The following is a 15,340-nucleotide window of genomic DNA, read 5'->3' on the forward strand; positions in this document are numbered from 1 at the left end:
ACTCTAATACTATTGAAACAACTTAAATCCACCGTAAGCAGATATTGTCTTATTTGGCCAGTTACGTAACGTCGTCAGCCTCACAGTTTCAACGACGCATTTTAGAACCATAAGAAAACTGTAAGACTGACAATGATATACAACCGGCCAAAACAGACAATAAATTTGCTACAAAAACTATCTAGCAATAATTAATCATCTAAAATTAACAAATCTAATAAATTGGTTAGATATAATTGCAAAAGAAAAATATTAGTTATTTATATAAAATTCTAATAGCATTCCACACCGATTATTTGATCATGGGACATAATATTTCCAAACATCTTTAATAAAATATTCAACCAAACAACTCGAAACAACTCGAACTAAATCAAATTTATGAATTGTTTTATATGTACAATTTTTTTTTATAGACATTTGAACATAGAAAGAAACGAGAAACACGAACATGGGACCCAACCTTAGTAATCAAAGTATGTCCTTTGTTTTTTTTTTTTTTTTTTTTTTGGTCTGCCTTGCTCTTTTCTAATTCTCGCAGGCAATCACGCAGTGTGAAGAAGACGAAGACCCGACTGCCAAGTCTTTCTAATAAAGAAACTTAGCAATATCTCAGTTTTCAGGTTTTTTCTCGAGTCCTCTTTTAAAATGTTCACGTATTTGATTAAGTGTATTTTTTTTTCCACGATCGAAAACGATTTTCATGTTCGGTTCAGAGAGCATGCTAGCCAACAGGTGCTGAACTTTGTTTTCTTTCCATAATAATTCTGAGTAGTAAACGATTGAGATTGAATATGTAACTGTCTAAACCCACCGGTAGTAGATATTGTTCGTTTTGATCTTTTACGTATTGTTGTTAGGCTCACGTTTTAAAACATGCCCATTAAGGAAAGGTTTTCACGCCCTTACAAGGAAGACTTCGTTCCCTTCTCCACCCGATGTGAGATCTTGCAATCCACTCCCTTGAGGGCCAACATTCTTACTGACACACCGTCCAATGTCTGGCTATGACACCATTTGTAATGGTCTTCTCATCACTAGTAGATATTGTCTGTTTTGGCACATTACATATCGCCGTCAGCCTCACGATTTTAAAACACATCGGTTAGGGAGAAGTTTTCACACCTTTATAAAGAATGTTTCGTTCTCCTCTCCAATCGTATACAATCTTATAGAACATAATAAAAATAATTATAACAATAAAAATAATTATATCCAAGTCAATGTCATGTGCAAAGTCTTGATCTTAGTCATCCAGCTAAGGAAATTTCTCTTGGGCTGCTTTTGGATAATCAATCAACCCATTTTTTCTCACAATTTCTCCATAAATTTCCACATTTTCATTCTTATAAATAGCAACAATTCTCATCCCATGTTCCCACACAAATATCTCATCATTTTCCTACTCATAACCCAAAATGGCTCTCATCAACCTCTCCATTTCTCTCCTTTGTGTCTTGAGTACTAATATCATGTTGCCATAGATCTATGGCTCAAGACATGTCTCAAGACTTTGTCGATGCCCACAACGCCGCTCGTGCACAAGTCGGTGTTGGACCCATCCAATGGGATGAAACTGTGGCAAACTATGCCCGACAATATGCCAACCAACGTGCCAAAGATTGCCAGATGGTCCACTCTAATGGGCCTAATGGGGAAAATCTTGCAGGAAGCTCGGCCGACCGAGCTTCCTTATCATGCACTGACGCAGTTCAAATGTGGGTAAACGAGAAACAATTTTATGATTATAACTCCAACTTGTGCCTTGGCAACGAGTGTCGCCACTACACTCAAGTAGTGTGGAGTAAATCTGTTCGAATTGGATGTGCAAAAGTGAGATGCAACAGTGGTGGTACTTTCATCACCTGCAACTATGACCCGCCTGGCAATTACGAAGGTCAATGGCCATACTGAAGAATGTCACCTTAATAGTAAGAGGGCGTGCACTAAAGTTACGTTGGAGTCAATAAGAGAAGCTTTGAAGGGTCGTGTATCCCTTTTTATCAATCTCATTTAGCCACCTTTTAAGCATTGGGTCTCTTTTTATTGCTTCTTTTGTCTTCCTCCTTTGAGGCTATGAGCATTAGTTTATGTTATTAAATAGTTTTTATGGCATGTCAAATATAGAAAAGTTATACTTTAGGTCCCTAAAGTTTGGGTTAGATTGCATTTGGGTCCGTGATGTTCATGAAAAAAGCTTTTATTCTCCTCGGTTATTAAATAAATTCTCTTTATTATAGGTTGCATTAGTACGCTTGAGAAGTGAAACATAAAATTTAAAGTTTTTAAGACATCCCCTTTTCAAAAAGATTTTTGGTTATTTTCCTTCGATAGATCGAGATTGATCAGAAGATCCTTTCAATTGGCTAGAACCCGTTACTTGAACGAAACTAGATCCTGTAGAATCAAATTAAATATTTGACAAGACATTTCGTACTGTACTAAAAAAATCGATCATTGTTTACCAACCACACATTGTCTAACCAAATCCAATTCTCTCTCGATATGTTGCTCAAAAAACTCGATTTGTGTGGATTCTTCCCCCATCTAGAGAAGAAATATAACATTGTTTGCTTTAATTTATCTTTATTAATCTAGATCAATCACCTCTAAAAACGAGTCTAATATTGAAAAAGTTAGATAATCATGCGTAAACGATCCTGTAGTTATCAACTATCTCCATATTATATGAACTCATGTCCTAAACAGTTTCAACATATTAACTTGATAACACGATCTATCACATATATCTAGGCACAACCCTGATCATTCATCTCATCCAATATAATTGTGAAACTTATGACAACTCTTTCATAGTTCTCACATTGTATAATCATAACAGGAGTGACCTCATCCAATATAATTGTGAAACTTTTCTTTTTGGTGGTTCAATCATAGGAATTCCAAATTGAAGCATGCTTTACTTGAATCAATTCTAAGAAAGTGAGGATAAAGTATGCTAGAAGTATTGATATGTGGAGATAGTTTTCACTTTTAGGAGTAAGCAATGTAACCATGTCGGAGGGGATGCATAGGAATGTGGGGTCATACAGGTATCAAATCTAGATTATACATAAACGTTCACAAAGAAGTAGCATGTGGTTGAGGAGCCGATAAAATATCATGGCGTTATTTAGATGCAAGTCATACTTCCATTCTTGTTCATATGAGACATACATGATTCTTCTCATATTATCAATGATTAAAATACATAGTTTTCTAATGTCATATAGGCACAGAGCGAGCGTAAAGTAATTTACATGGTGTATCCAGTAAAATACATAGTTTTCTAATCTCATATTATCAATAATTTACATGGTTACCATATTTGCCCTCTTATTAAAGGCAAATATATTGCATTCATTTATTATTCTTTCATTTTATTACTATTTCCATATTATTTGTAATTTACCATATTTCTGTATCCTGAAAATGATTATAAATAAGAGAACTCTCACCCCCATTTAGGTGTGGTGATTTAGCAAACATTCACATGGTATCACAGCCCTTTCGGTTTAACAACCTGATCCTTTCTTCTCTATGGCTTCCGAATCTTCTTATCATCTTCTTCCTTTTAATACTCTAATCCATATGATCACCATCAAACTTTCTTCCTCCAATTATCTTCTTTGGAAAAGCCAACTTCTCCCTCTCCTTGAGAGTCAAGACATGCTGGGCTATGTCGATGGAACTATGGTTCCACCACCTCGCTTTGAACCAGAAACCTCTTCAACACTCAACCCCAAATATTTGGCATGGAGAGCAGCCGATCAACGATTTCTCTGTCTCCTGCTCTCCTCTGTCACTGAGGAAGCCATGGCTGTTGTCGTTGGTCTCTCTACTGCACGTGATGTTTGGCTTGCGTTGGAAACTACGTTCAGCCATCAGTCGAAAGCTCGTGAACTGAGACTCAAGGATGACTTGCAGTTGATGAAACGTGGCTCCAAACCTGTTGCTGAGTATGCCCGTGCCTTCAAAAAAATTTGTGACCAACTTCATGCCATTGGCAGACCGGTCGAGGACATTGATAAAGTGCACTGGTTCCTTCGTGGACTCAGCACCGAATTTTCAGCTTTTTCTACTGCTCAGATGGCTCTCACCTCTATCCCCTGTTTTGCAGATTTAGTCTCTAAAGCTGAAAGTTTTGAGTTGTTTCAGCTCTCCCTTGAGTCCTCTAACTCCACTCCTACAGCATTCACAGTCACTAATCGTGGTCGCACCCATGGAAGCCACCCTGCTTCCTTTACCAACCAGCGAGGTCGTTCTTATTCTCACAAAAACAACTCTTTTAATCGAGGACGAACCCACTCAAGTCAAGGTCGTCGACCACCTCACTGCCAAATATGCCGCAAAGAGGGCCATTATGCTGACCGCTGCAACCAACGGTATGTTCGACCTGATTCTTCTCATGCTCACCTTGCTGAAGCCTTTAACACGTCATGTTCTATTGCTGGACCCGATACTGCTGATTGGTTTCGGGACACTGGAGCTTCGGCCCATATGACTGTCGACCCATCTATTTTGGATCAGTCTAAAAATTACACGGGTAAGGACTCTGTGATTGTAGGAAACGGTGCATCCCTACCCATTACCCACACCGGTACTCTTTCTCCTGTTCCAAATATTCACTTGTTAGATGTCTTGGTTGTCCCTCACCTCACTAAAAATCTTCTTTCCATAAGTAAATTAACGTCTGATTTTCCTCTCTCCGTTACATTTACTAATAATCTTATTACTATCCAGAATCGTCAAACAGGAAGGGTGGTGGCAACCGGTAAAAGAGATGGAGGGCTATATGTGCTGGAGCGCGGCAACTCTGCTTTTATTTCAACCCTTAGAAACAAATCTTTACGTGCTTCATATGATTTATGGCATGCTCGTCTAGGTCATGTGAATCATTCTGTTATTTCTTTTTTAAATAGAAAAGGTCATCTTTCTCTTACGTCTTTATTGCCTTCTCCATCATTATGTAATACTTGTCAGCTTGCGAAAAGTCATCGATTGCCTTATTCCCGCAATGAACGTAGGTCGTCTCATGTGTTAGATCTTATTCATTGTGATCTTTGGGGTCCTTCTCCCGTCAAATCAAATTCGGGTTTCCTTTATTATGTTATTTTTATTGATGATTATTCTCGATTCACTTGGTTTTACCCTTTAAAATTTAAATCTGATTTTTTTGATATTTTTCTTCAATTTCAAAAATTTGTGGAAAATCAATATTCTTCTCGTATCAAGGTATTTCAAAGCGATGGTGGTACCGAATTTACTAGTACTTGTTTCAAAACTCATTTACGTAATTCTAGCATCCACCATCAACTCTCTTGTCCATATACACCTGCTCAAAATGGTCGTGCTGAGAGAAAACATCGTCATGTGACTGAGACTGGCTTGTCCCTTCTCTTTCACTCTCATCTTTCTTCTCGTTTTTGGGTTGACGCCTTCAGCACTGCAGCTTATATTATCAACCGGTTGCCTACTCCACTTCTTGGAGGTAAGTCACCCTTTGAACTCCTTTATGGCTACACTCCACATTATGACAATTTTCATCCCTTTGGTTGTCGTGTTTATCCTTATTTGCGTGATTATATGCCTAACAAGCTTTCTCCCCGCAGCATTCCTTGTATTTTTTTGGGTTATAGTCCTGCTCATAAAGGGTTCCGCTGTCTTGATCCGGCCACCACTAAGCTATATATCACCTGTCATGCTCAATTTGATGAAACCCACTTTCCTGCTATCCCTAGCTCCCAGACCCAACCTCTTTCCTCTATTTCTATTTCAAATTTCTTAGAACCACATTTTCATCATATTGATTCATCCCCCCCTACCACTTCATCACCGCAAACTCCTCGATCCAGTTCATCCCCGTGTGATATTTGTTCTGACCTTGTAGATGAGTCTGTGCAGGTTGATACTTCTCTTGCAGGTTCCACTTTGCCACCCTCGACTTCTAATTCGACCTCTATTGAACCTCCTGTTGATTTCTCTTCTTTGGGCACTCATCCTATGATCACACGAGCCAAAGCTGGTATATTCAAGACTCGTCATCCAGCAAATCTTGGTATTTTGGGCTCATCTGGACTTCTTTCTACTCTTCTTGCATCCACTGAGCCAAAAGAATTCAAATCTGCGGCTAAGAATCCTGCTTGGGTGGCTGCCATGGATGAAGAAATTCGAACATTACAACAAAATGATACTTGGACTTTGGTTCCTCGCCCTGCCAACACCAACATCGTGGGCTCTAAATGGGTGTTTCGTATTAAATATTTGCCTGATGGATCTGTCGAGCGTTTCAAGGCTCGTCTTGTTGCCAAAGGTTATAATCAGGTTCCTGGTCTTGACTACACTGACACTTTCAGTCCAGTTGTCAAAGCTACCACTGTCCGTGTTGTGCTTTCTATTGCAGTCACAAATAAATGGCCTCTTCGACAACTTGATGTCAAGAATGCTTTTCTCAATGGAACTCTTATTGAACGTGTTCATATGGAACAACCTCCTGGGTATATTGATCCTCGATTTCCCACTCATGTTTGTCTATTAAAGAAAGCGCTCTATGGTTTAAAGCAAGCTCCTCGTGCTTGGTTTCAGCGTTTTAGCTCATTTCTTCTCACACTTGGGTTTTCTTGCAGTCGCGCTGACACGTCCCTTTTTGTCTTTCATCAGCAATCTAACATTATCTATTTGCTTCTTTATGTTGATGACATTATTGTTACCGGCAACAACTCATCTCTTATTGACAGCTTTACTCGCAAGCTTCATTCTGAGTTTGCTACCAAAGATTTGGGTTCTCTCAGTTACTTTCTTGGTCTTGAAGTTTCACCCACTCCTGATGGTCTCTTTATTAGTCAGTTAAAATATGCTCGAGATATTCTTACTCGTGCTCAGTTGCTCGATAGCAAACCAGTTCACACTCCCATGGTTGTTTCTCAACACCTGACTGCTGATGGTTCTCCTTTCTCTGATCCTACTCTCTACAGATCTCTTGTTGGCGCCCTTCAGTACTTGACTATTACGCGTCCAGATATTGCCTATGCTGTCAATTCTGTCAGTCAATTCTTGCATGCCCCTACTCCAGATCACTTTCTTGCTGTCAAACTTATTCTTCGCTATGTCAAAGGAACACTCCACTTTGGTCTTACCTTTCGTCCATCCACTGTTCCTAGTATGCTAGTCGCTTATTCGGATGCTGACTGGGCTGGTTGTCCCGATACTCGTCGTTCTACATCCGGCTATTCTATTTATCTTGGTAACAATCTGGTTTCTTGGAATGCCAAAAAGCAACCTACTGTCTCACGCTCCAGCTGTGAATCTGAGTATCGTGCTCTTGCCACAACCGCTGCTGAACTTCCTTGGGTTACGCATCTTTTGCATGACCTCAAGGTCCCTATTTCACAGCAGCCCTTACTCTTATGTGACACTTTTGCATGAACTTCCTTGGGTTACGCATCTTTTGCATGACCTCAAGGTCCCTATTTAGCTCTAATCCCGTTTCTCACAAGCGGGCCAAACATGTTGAACTAGATTATCATTTTCTTCGAGAACTTGTTATCGCTGGCAAACTTCGCACACAATATGTACCCTCTCATTTTCAAGTTGCTGACATCTTCACAAAGAGTATTTCTCGACCTCTCTTTGAATTTTTCAGATCCAAGCTTTACGTTCGTTCAAATCCGACGCTCAGCTTGCGGGGGGTGTTAAGGATAGTTGACCGTTCACTATAAGGCAAATATCTAGATATTCACCTTACATTACGGGTTCCCATATTTGCCCTCTTATTAAAGGCAAATATATTGCATTCATTTATTATTCTTTCCTTTTATTACTATTTCCATATTATTTGTAATTTACCATAAGAGAACTCTCACCCCCATTTAGGTGTGGTGATTCAGCAAACATTCACAGTTTTCTAATGTCATATAGGCACAGAGCGAGCGTAAAGTAATTTACATGGTGTGGCACATAGAGATTCATGCATCATATAACATTGATAACTTAACATAATTCCATGACATAAAAAAATCATATCATAGTATAACTGACAACACAGCACAACATTACATATATCATAGCATAAATATAACATAACACATGTCAATAAATCATAAAACAATATAACATGTGTAGGGGCCACAAGAGTACAGTTTTACGATCATAATTTAGAATTCTATTGAGAAATTAACTCCTCAAATTTCAACTTACCTAAACAATAACCTCAAACGCTACAAAAGTGTAAAAAAACGAATTTGAAAGTCCAATGTGGTAGGAAGGTCTCCAAATATATAAGACCTAAGTTGGAGCCGAGAAGCCAAGTGAATCCTAAATGAGATAAAACAGAGTACCCATGGTAACTCACACATTTTCGGATAACTTTCTTATTTTTATTAATGACTTATAGAGGCAAAAATCAAGTGGCAATAACACGTTAGAATTGGTGAGTAAATAGATAGCTAAGTTGTATACAAAGTTTGAGTTTAATATTAAAGGATTAAACATGATTTGGTTTTCATAAAAGTAACCGATTAAACAAAGTTCGTATTAAGTATAGAGTTTAATTGGTTAAGGTCGTAAAAGAACTTGTAAAGAGGCACACCATTGAAAATGGAATAACCAGGGTTGACCCGGCAATGGAATTGAAATGAAGTACACAAATTGAAACAAATTGAAACAAAGAATGGTTGTAATAATAGTTAAGAAAGGAATGGGAATGGGATGAGGAAATTGAGTAATAATAATGAAAGAAATAAAGGTTGATGAAGAAGGTATGATGATGAACTAATAGGGCTCCTCGCCGACAATGTTACCAGCAGGATTATAATTGCATCCAACCAAAGTCCAACTGTTACGGCACTTAACAGTGGCACAACCCACAAGAAAAGTGGCATTCCACACCAATTGGACGTAATGGCGGCACTCACCACCCACGCATCTGTTGTTTTTATGGTCATAGTACTTCTCCTCAGCCGCCCATGCCGCCACCGCACCTTCCGCCGTCAAATCCCCATTTGACGTGGCCAGGTTCTCCCCATAAGGAGAGTCTGTGGAGTGCACCATCTCACAAGTTTCCACCTTGGTTTGGAGATAGGCTTTAGCATGTTCTTCAAGTAATTCGTCCCAGAACACCGGACGCTCCCCTTTCTTCTCTCGAACTGCATTGTGTGCCTTAACGAAGTCGTCCCCGGGTTCTTGACCTACCACCACGTGCCTTAGGCTTAGTGCAACCAAGCACAGCGTCGCCGCCGCGAGTGTCATTTTCGACATCCTATTTTTTTATTTGAGGCTTGATGATGCAACAACAAAAAAAAGAAAAAAAAGAAAAAAAACAAGAAGAAGAATGTGAGGATGGATTTCTTGTGAAGGGTTTTTGTTCTTTTATTTATAGGGACAACCAATGCCTTTCACTCAAGGCTTCGCGTCATATGCGCCATGGATTCTAACAATCAACTTCCTAATTTAGTTCCTCTCTTCTTTATTTTTGGTGTTTTTCTATTCTTAGTTGAAGTCAATCAAAAATTCAAAAAACTTGTTCACATCAAGGATTTTGAAATAATGAAAATAACATAAACTAATAAACAAATTGAAATAATGAAAATAACATAGACTAAAAATACCCCATACTAATCTATATGCTACTAAATGAAAATGAAAATGCAAGCTAACCTATACTAATCTATACTAAATGGAAATGCGAGTATGGACCCACCAATCGGTCCGCACACCTCCTGGGCCCTTTCTAGTCGGATGAGCATTCTCTAGTGGCTGTTGATGTTGGACACCTTTTGGGAATAGCGACTGTCATGGCAGTATTATGGTAAGCATAATGATTGTTTCCCTGCCTCATAGCGTACATGTCCGTACTATCATAAAAGGAGAAGAGGTATCTCCCGATGCATGAACACACAATAATGCATGAGGTCCCAACATTTTTCCATTTTCATTATCATATACTATAACCCTTTTAGCATTTTTGTTCATTTAGTAGCATATAGATTAAAAATGCCCATACTAATCTAGTTTGTGAAGCTAATGAAAAAAGAAAATCAACTTCACAAAATGTGACATCGCGGGCTGATAAAGATTTTATGAGACCGTATGTCATACAACTTATAATCTTTGTGACCACTAGGATATCATACGAAAACACAAGGAATTGACCAAGCTTGCATTTTCATTTAGTAGCATATAGATTAGTATGGGGCCTATGTTATTTTCATTATTTTCAATTTCTTTATTACTTTATGTTATTTTCATTATTTTCATTATTTCCACTTTTGGGGGCATCCTTACGCATTGGCCGGGAGTGAAGTGCCACAATCCCATTCAGTGAAGTGCCCCAATCCCATTCATCATTTTGGATCTACATAAGCCAAAAACTCATAGCACTGGCAACGTCTCCAGCATAAATACAAGGAGGATGTATAGCTGATATAGGATCTTGTGAAATAGGATTTGATTCTGCAAGCGGTTCGGTACGAACGAAGAAATTTCGAACAAAATGATCAGAACTCGCTAATAGGAAAGGAGAGAAAAACAAAGCAATGCCAAGAGTTCTGTCAATCCGCTGTTCATCGATAGACGAAGCTCTCTCTTTATCATCTCGTGCCAGATGCAACAAAGGATGAGTCCTTTTTACTTCTTGTGAACCACGAGAGCGCCGGGAGCCCAGAGGAGCAAAGCTCATTTGACTTTCAGGGTAAAGTGGTGCATAAAAAAGGGCTGGCCCGTCAAAAGTCCGGTTCCTCCGCGAACGAAGTTCATAATCAACAAGGGTTCGAAGAACGAAGGGAGTGCACAACAGGAGCTCATACCCACTTTTTTGGTCGTAACGAGGGAGATCTCGAATGGGGTTTTTCACGAAGTTCGAAAGAAAGGAATAAAAAAGAGTTTCTCTATGGCCTCCTCGTTTTGAGACATTATGGCTTTGGGGGCGACCCTGGTAACAAAGAAGGAATCCATAAACACTTGGGATCCGACACCATGATAAAATACTACCCTCATGATTAGACCATGTCCCTAAGATTTGATAAAAGAAAGGTGCATTCACGGTTAATACGTTGGAATTGGATAAGTTATTAGGAACATGACGGAACGAAAGACCAAAGAAAGAAGTATACACCAAAATGCAGGTGCTGCACCAAACGCTGGTGGTTCTTTCTTATTGGAAGTGAATGCAAAGAAAAGGCCAAAAAATAACAAATAATGAAACAATTCATATATTGACATTTCGTGCTCATTTCTACTTTCTTATTCCCATCCTCCGGTAACCACAAGATGATCCACAAGAAAGGTGGCAGGATTCGAACCTATGGCCGCCCCTGACCTGCTCGGTTGGGTGGCCGAGTTAGCCCCCCTCCTCGCCTCTGTACCCGAAACAGATGCGCTGCGCTAACCATTTCAAAGTTTAGGGGGAAGCTTGAAGGAGTGAATACATTTCAAAGTTTTGCATTTTCATTTTCATTTAGTAGCATATAGATTAGTGTGGGGTATTTTTAGTCTATGTTATTTTCATTATTTCAATTTGTTTATTAGTTTATGTTATTTTCATTATTTCAAAATGTTTGATGTGAACAAGTTTTTTGAATTTTTGATTGACTTCAACTAAGAATAGAAAAACACCAAAAATAAAGAAGAGAGGAACTAAATTAGGAAGTTGATTGTTAGAATCCATGGCGCATATGACGCGAAGCCTTGAGTGAAAGGCATTGGTTGTCCCTATAAATAAAAGAACAAAAACCCTTCACAAGAAATCCATCCTCACATTCTTCTTCTTGTTTTTTTTCTTTTTTTTCTTTTTTTTGTTGTTGCATCATCAAGCCTCAAATAAAAAAATAGGATGTCGAAAATGACACTCGCGGCGGCGACGCTGTGCTTGGTTGCACTAAGCCTAAGGCACGTGGTGGTAGGTCAAGAACCCGGGGACGACTTCGTTAAGGCACACAATGCAGTTCGAGAGAAGAAAGGGGAGCGTCCGGTGTTCTGGGACGAATTACTTGAAGAACATGCTAAAGCCTATCTCCAAACCAAGGTGGAAACTTGTGAGATGGTGCACTCCACAGACTCTCCTTATGGGGAGAACCTGGCCACGTCAAATGGGGATTTGACGGCGGAAGGTGCGGTGGCGGCATGGGCGGCTGAGGAGAAGTACTATGACCATAAAAACAACAGATGCGTGGGTGGTGAGTGCCGCCATTACGTCCAATTGGTGTGGAATGCCACTTTTCTTGTGGGTTGTGCCACTGTTAAGTGCCGTAACAGTTGGACTTTGGTTGGATGCAATTATAATCCTGCTGGTAACATTGTCGGCGAGGAGCCCTATTAGTTCATCATCATACCTTCTTCATCAACCTTTATTTCTTTCATTATTATTACTCAATTTCCTCATCCCATTCCCATTCCTTTCTTAACTATTATTACAACCATTCTTTGTTTCAATTTGTGTACTTCATTTCAATTCCATTGCCGGGTCAACCCTGGTTATTCCATTTTCAATGGTGTGCCTCTTTACAAGTTCTTTTACGACCTTAACCAATTAAACTCTATACTTAATAATGTGAACTTTGTTTAATCGGTTACTTTTATGAAAATCAAATCATGTCTAATCCTTTAATATTAAACTCAAACTTGGTATTCAAGTTAGCTATCTATTTATTCACCAATTCTAACATGTGATTGCCACTTGATTTTTGCCTCTATAAGTCATTAATGAAAATAAGAAAGTTATCCGAAAATGTGTGAGTTACAATGGATACTCTATTTCATCCCACTTGGACGATTCAGAGTATGGATTCACTTGGCTTCCGACTCCAACTTAGGTCTAATATATTTGGGTCTAATATATTTGGAGACCTTCCTACCATATTGGACTTTCAAATTTGTTTTTTACACTTTTAAACTGTACTCCAGTGGCCCTGTTGTTTTATGATTTATTGACATGTGTTATGTTATATTTTATGCTATGATATATGTAATGTTGTGTTGTGAGTTATACTATGATATGATTTTTTTATGTCATGGAATTATGTTAAGTTATCAATGTTATATGATGCATGAATCTCTATGTGCCACACCATGTAAATTACTTTACGCTCGCTCTGTGCCTTATGACATTAGAAAACCATGTATTTTAATCATTGATAATATGAAAAGTATCATGTATGTCTCATATGAACAAGAATGGAAGTATGACTTGCATCATAAGTATATACTATGATTTAAAGGTATGGAACTTCATGCTTTTTGTATGTCACGTGCATCTAGATACTTTCCCATTTTGTGAACGTTTATGTAGCAACCCGATTCATAATCTAGATTTGATACCTGTATGCCCCCACATTCCTATGCATGGTTACATTGCTTACTCCTAAAAGTGAACCACATATCAATACTTCTAGCATACTTTATCCTCACTTTCTTAGAATTGATTCAAGTAAAGCATGCTTCAATTTGGAATTCCTATGATTGAACCACCAAAAAGAAAAGTGCACATCGTTGGTATAAGCCATGGTTTCCAATTCTTTTAAGCATTTTTTTAGTTATTCTATCCTCATGATTGCTCTCCTCGGATGTGGTCTTGGTTCATTCATGTACCCCTCATTTACTCAGATATCACATGCCCACCATCTATCGACTTGATTCGTCCCCAAACCACATCTTATGGGAGAGGTACCACTTTGATATCATTTGTAACGACCCTAATTTCTTGTTCAAATCAAGGTCGCCACTACATGCATAACTTAATTGCAATGCACGGAAAAAATCATTTAAAAGAAATAATAATTGTCAACTTCCCCCTACCCGATAGTTTTATGGAGTAAGCGGTTATTGTTGCCTTTTGCTTACATTCCCATATAACAACAATTTTAATTTCATTTTAATTTCTCAAATTTTGTGTTCAAAACTCTCTCTTATAGGTGCCTTACCTTTACCTTTCTTCTTGAATTGGGGCCAGAAGCTCAAGCATACGTCTGTTGCGACGCGAGAATGAATAGACTTAACTCACTTATTGCTAAGAAGTGAATGCCGCATAATCGCAAGTCTACCGCCATCAAAGTGCAATTGTGAGCCATGAACTTACACGTTCATTGTAAAAAACAAACAATGAGGCAAAAAATAAATAACCAGAATTTAAATAAAACAAAGAAAATAAAGTATTTGTTGTGATCTAACCAAAGGGCTAAGAAAGAAAAACAACATGGATGCATTTGCCCTAAGCTTGGTCTCATGACCATCATCACAACGTTGTAGGTGGCTTACCTTTACCTTTACCTAGGTAACCTCACTATTAGTTGTTATAGTTTAAGTCTGGCATCGTTTACACATATATGTTTCTAAATGAATTTATGCACACATTAGAGATATTGTGCATGAAGTAGCGACTTTATTTTAGTAGTGAACATAGAGCTGTTACATCTTGTTATTTTTTGTAGAGAAAAAAAAAAATCATTATCATGTGAAGTTGGACGGGTTCAGTTGAACTAGACCAATCTGGTTCAATTGGACCATTTTGAACCATTTTCTCTATTTCTCTATCGGACTTCAACCAACTAATATTTTTTATGATTTTATATCATAACTAGGGAGTTTTGAGAAATTTGAAGTAGGAAAAAGCCTTACTTTAACTAAAAAGGTTAGCGGATTGAAATTCCTATTTGAGCTTTACCTTGTTAGCTTATCAAGTTACTGTCACGTCTCTAGTAGTGAACATGTCTTGAGTGACAAGAGTTTACCTAGCATCGTAATGGCACAAGATCACTCATGTTATGATTATACAATGTGAGAACTATGAAAGAGTTGTCATAAGTTTCACAATTATATTGGATGAGATGAATGATCAGGGTTGTGCCTAGATATATGTGATAGATCGTGTTATCAAGTTAATATGTTGAAACTGTTTAGGACATGAGTTCATATAATATGGAGATAGTTGATAGCTACAGGATCGTTTATGCATGATTATCTAACTTTTTCAATATTAGACTCGTTTTTAGAGGTGATTGATCTAGATTAATAAAGATAAATTAAAGCAAACAATGTTATATTTCTTCTCTAGATGGGGGAAGAATCCACACAAATCGAATTTTTTGAGCAACATATCGAGAGAGAATTGGATTTGGTTAGACAATGTGTGGTTGGTAAACAATGATCGTTTTTTTTAGTATGGTACCAAATGTCTTGACAAATATTTAATTTGATTCCACAAGATCTATTTTTGTTCAAGTAACGTATTCTAACCAATTAAAAGGATCTTCTGATCAATCTCGATCTAGAAAATAACCAAAAATCTTTTTGAGAAGTGGATGTCTTAAAAACTTTAAATTTTATGTTTCACTCCTCAAGCGTACTAATG

General features: G+C 38.1%; 2 protein-coding genes and 2 pseudogenes across 2 annotated transcripts; 3 read left to right on the forward strand and 1 right to left on the reverse strand.

Moving 5' to 3' along the window:
* The first annotated feature begins 1,383 nt into the window (after positions 1–1,383).
* Positions 1,384–2,249, forward strand: LOC111811948 (pathogenesis-related protein 1-like; annotated as a pseudogene).
* A 6,340-nt stretch (positions 2,250–8,589) lies between these two features.
* Positions 8,590–9,332, reverse strand: LOC147789287 (basic form of pathogenesis-related protein 1-like). The gene has a single exon (XM_087118211.1). The coding sequence runs from the start codon at positions 9,253–9,255 to the stop codon at positions 8,770–8,772; it is 486 nt and encodes a 161-aa protein (XP_086974337.1). The 5' UTR covers positions 9,256–9,332; the 3' UTR covers positions 8,590–8,769.
* A 1,068-nt stretch (positions 9,333–10,400) lies between these two features.
* LOC147789288 (uncharacterized) lies at positions 10,401–10,616 on the forward strand (annotated as a pseudogene).
* Positions 10,617–11,748: 1,132 nt separating this feature from the next.
* LOC111776420 (basic form of pathogenesis-related protein 1-like) lies at positions 11,749–12,483 on the forward strand. Its single transcript, XM_023655857.2, has one exon. The coding sequence runs from the start codon at positions 11,828–11,830 to the stop codon at positions 12,311–12,313; it is 486 nt and encodes a 161-aa protein (XP_023511625.2). The 5' UTR covers positions 11,749–11,827; the 3' UTR covers positions 12,314–12,483.
* Positions 12,484–15,340: the final 2,857 nt, after the last annotated feature.

The sequence above is a fragment of the Cucurbita pepo genome, chromosome 15 (assembly GCF_057944985.1).
Source record: "Cucurbita pepo subsp. pepo isolate OVF chromosome 15, ASM5794498v1, whole genome shotgun sequence".
Lineage (NCBI taxonomy): Eukaryota > Viridiplantae > Streptophyta > Magnoliopsida > Cucurbitales > Cucurbitaceae > Cucurbita > Cucurbita pepo.